General features: G+C 40.1%; 1 protein-coding gene across 1 annotated transcript; it reads left to right on the top strand.

Moving 5' to 3' along the window:
* The first annotated feature begins 333 nt into the window (after positions 1-333).
* On the top strand, positions 334-925 carry LOC115630723 (selenoprotein BthD). Its single transcript, XM_030527379.1, has one exon. The coding sequence runs from the start codon at positions 372-374 to the stop codon at positions 747-749; it is 378 nt and encodes a 125-aa protein (XP_030383239.1). The 5' UTR covers positions 334-371; the 3' UTR covers positions 750-925.
* Positions 926-2,384: the final 1,459 nt, after the last annotated feature.

Below are 2,384 nucleotides of genomic sequence, written 5' to 3'. Positions count from 1 at the left end.
AAAAATTTATTTAAATATTTTCTATTCTATTTCGGTCTTGCCTTGTGCATATTTTATGCGAATTTGCATTTGTGTTTGTATTCGTATTCACATTTGTGTTTATTTGTGTGTTTATGTATTTGTTGCTCATTGTCTACCAAGATTTATTTGTCAGATAATTTTGTTTGATTTATGAAGGTGCGACGGCTGGGGTCACTGGGGGTCATCAACGCTATGCTCATCGTCCCCAAGTGACCGTCGCTGTCTCCTTAAAGAACGCCAGAGCTCGTAAAAGCTCAGATAAGCAAGAAAAGTAGGCGCCGTAACCCAAGCTGTCGGTCTTTAAAATTTGGATAAGCTTCTAAAATTATTCTACAAAAATTGATTGAGAAATGTTTCAGCTCTTTGGTCACAAAAACAAACCCAAACAGCAGCTAGACCCAAACCAACCAGTTCTCTATATAGAGCACTGTCGCTCTAGAAAGCAAACCCTCTCGCGGGCCATGCAACGCATCGATCCGAATGTGAAGCTCCAACTGCAGCTGAATGCAGATGGAGAACCACGCAGTCAATCCTTTGAGGTGGCCATCGCACCGGCACCTACCAGCGACATTATGTCGCGCCAGATTTTATGGACGGGTCTGATGCGCACGTGTGCCACAAAGGTGCCCCATGTCGACGATATCGTTAGGCCTGCGTGTCATGCATTAAAAATGAACGACAGGACCCTCCTATCGTGGGCACCTAAGCGGCTTAGCGGCACTCGCTGAGCCCACGAGGTGCATGCGAATAAGCCCGACAGCTGTGCACAATATGCCTGCAGGAACTTGCAAAACTGTAATGGTCAGGAAAGGCGCATTGTCGCTGAAATAACGTTTCATGTAGAGGGAGTCTACACATTTCTTAAAATTGCGAATGATAAATACAGTTGAATATATTTACTTCAGATTGTCTGTAACATTTCTTTACGGAACTCTTTAACTCGAATTCCATAGCGTATAAAATAAATGGGGAGTTGGAGTTCCCATAGAAGTGATGAAAAATTAAGGACAGATGACGGGTGACATCTTTTGAAGATAGTTTGAAAGAAAAGAACCTTGTACCCTTTTTCCCCTTGAAGTACAGGGCATACAAAAAGCCAAAAGAGACATAAAAATTTTTGGGGTGTGGAATGTTTTAATGCTAATTTTTAGACATTTATTTTTTTGCTTGCAACTTTCTTCGGGGCATCAACTCAATTTGTTAAAATCGCAGACGGATTAAATATACAAATCAACAGTTTGAATTGACTTATTTGTGTGGAAAACAACATTATTTACTTTATTAAATTCTATTAACAGTATTAATTAATTATATAAAAATTATTTATTATTTACTCGACGACAAGGGAGAATGTCAAGGAAGTCAAACAAGCAAGATATACTGTCCGGTTTGCTCGACTGGATATAAAAAGCACCCTAAATGGGGAACAACTAACTCCTCATATTTCAATTTGTGCCAATAATCTACTCCTAATCTCAAAAATCAGCAAAGAAAACAAGAGAGAACGCTACAGTCGGGCAAGCCCGACAGTGAAATACCCTGTACCCAGGTAAACTTCCGGCACTGAGGTATATGCGCCTCTAGCAGGAGCAAAAGGAAGAAGAAGAGCGAAATTGATGCTGCAGCTTGTGGGCGTATTACCGAAGTAAAATTGTTTCGCTAATAACTTTACTTGGAACCAACCGATTAAGATGAAAACTAGATAATTATATAGAAATTATGTTTGCAAAGTTTGGTTAGGATAGCTTTTGAAATGTGGACGCTATTGACGAAATTCTGTAGCGGGGGAAGGGGGGGAATTAAAAAAAAATAAAATAAACTCGTCCTTTCTCGAACCTAGGAGAATCTGGATACCAACTTTGGTTTTTCTAGCTTTTATATTTTCTGAGATCCTTGCGTTCATCCAGACGGACACACGGAAGGACAGACGGACGGACGGACGGACGGACGGACGGACGGACATGTCTAGATCGATTTCTCTCGTCATGCTGATTCAGAATATATATACTTTATGGGGTCGGAGATGCTTCCTTCCTTCCTTCCCATTTTACCCTACGGGTACAGGGTATAAAAATATGTTCGATATCACTTATGTCTTTCATCCTGCTGTTAGAATTCAATTCGTTCAAGCCAGACATATCAGAGTCCTTTTCATTAAGCGGCAATGCCAAACAAGTTCAACACACAGTTTCATTCACATTTGACACATTTATCGAGAAACGAGTGGGTCTGAGCGACAACATAAGAGACAATAACAACAAAAGAGCCGAGTTTATAAGGACAAGAATGCAATAAGAACACTGCAAGCTAAATATCTGCAGCAACACACAAAAGAAGAAGTAACAGCAAACTTCATTATAATT

The sequence above is a fragment of the Scaptodrosophila lebanonensis genome, unplaced genomic scaffold, assembly GCF_003285725.1.
Source record: "Scaptodrosophila lebanonensis strain 11010-0011.00,11010-0021.00 unplaced genomic scaffold, SlebRS2 tig00001410-arrow-pilon, whole genome shotgun sequence".
Taxonomy (NCBI): Eukaryota; Metazoa; Arthropoda; class Insecta; order Diptera; family Drosophilidae; genus Scaptodrosophila; species Scaptodrosophila lebanonensis.
This window is presented reverse-complemented; position numbering and strand designations above follow the sequence as displayed.

Bases quoted from the DNA above. Each gene is read 5' to 3' on its own strand.
- LOC115630723 (XM_030527379.1), top strand. From the start codon at position 372: ATGTTTCAGCTCTTTGGTCACAAAAACAAACCCAAACAGCAGCTAGAC.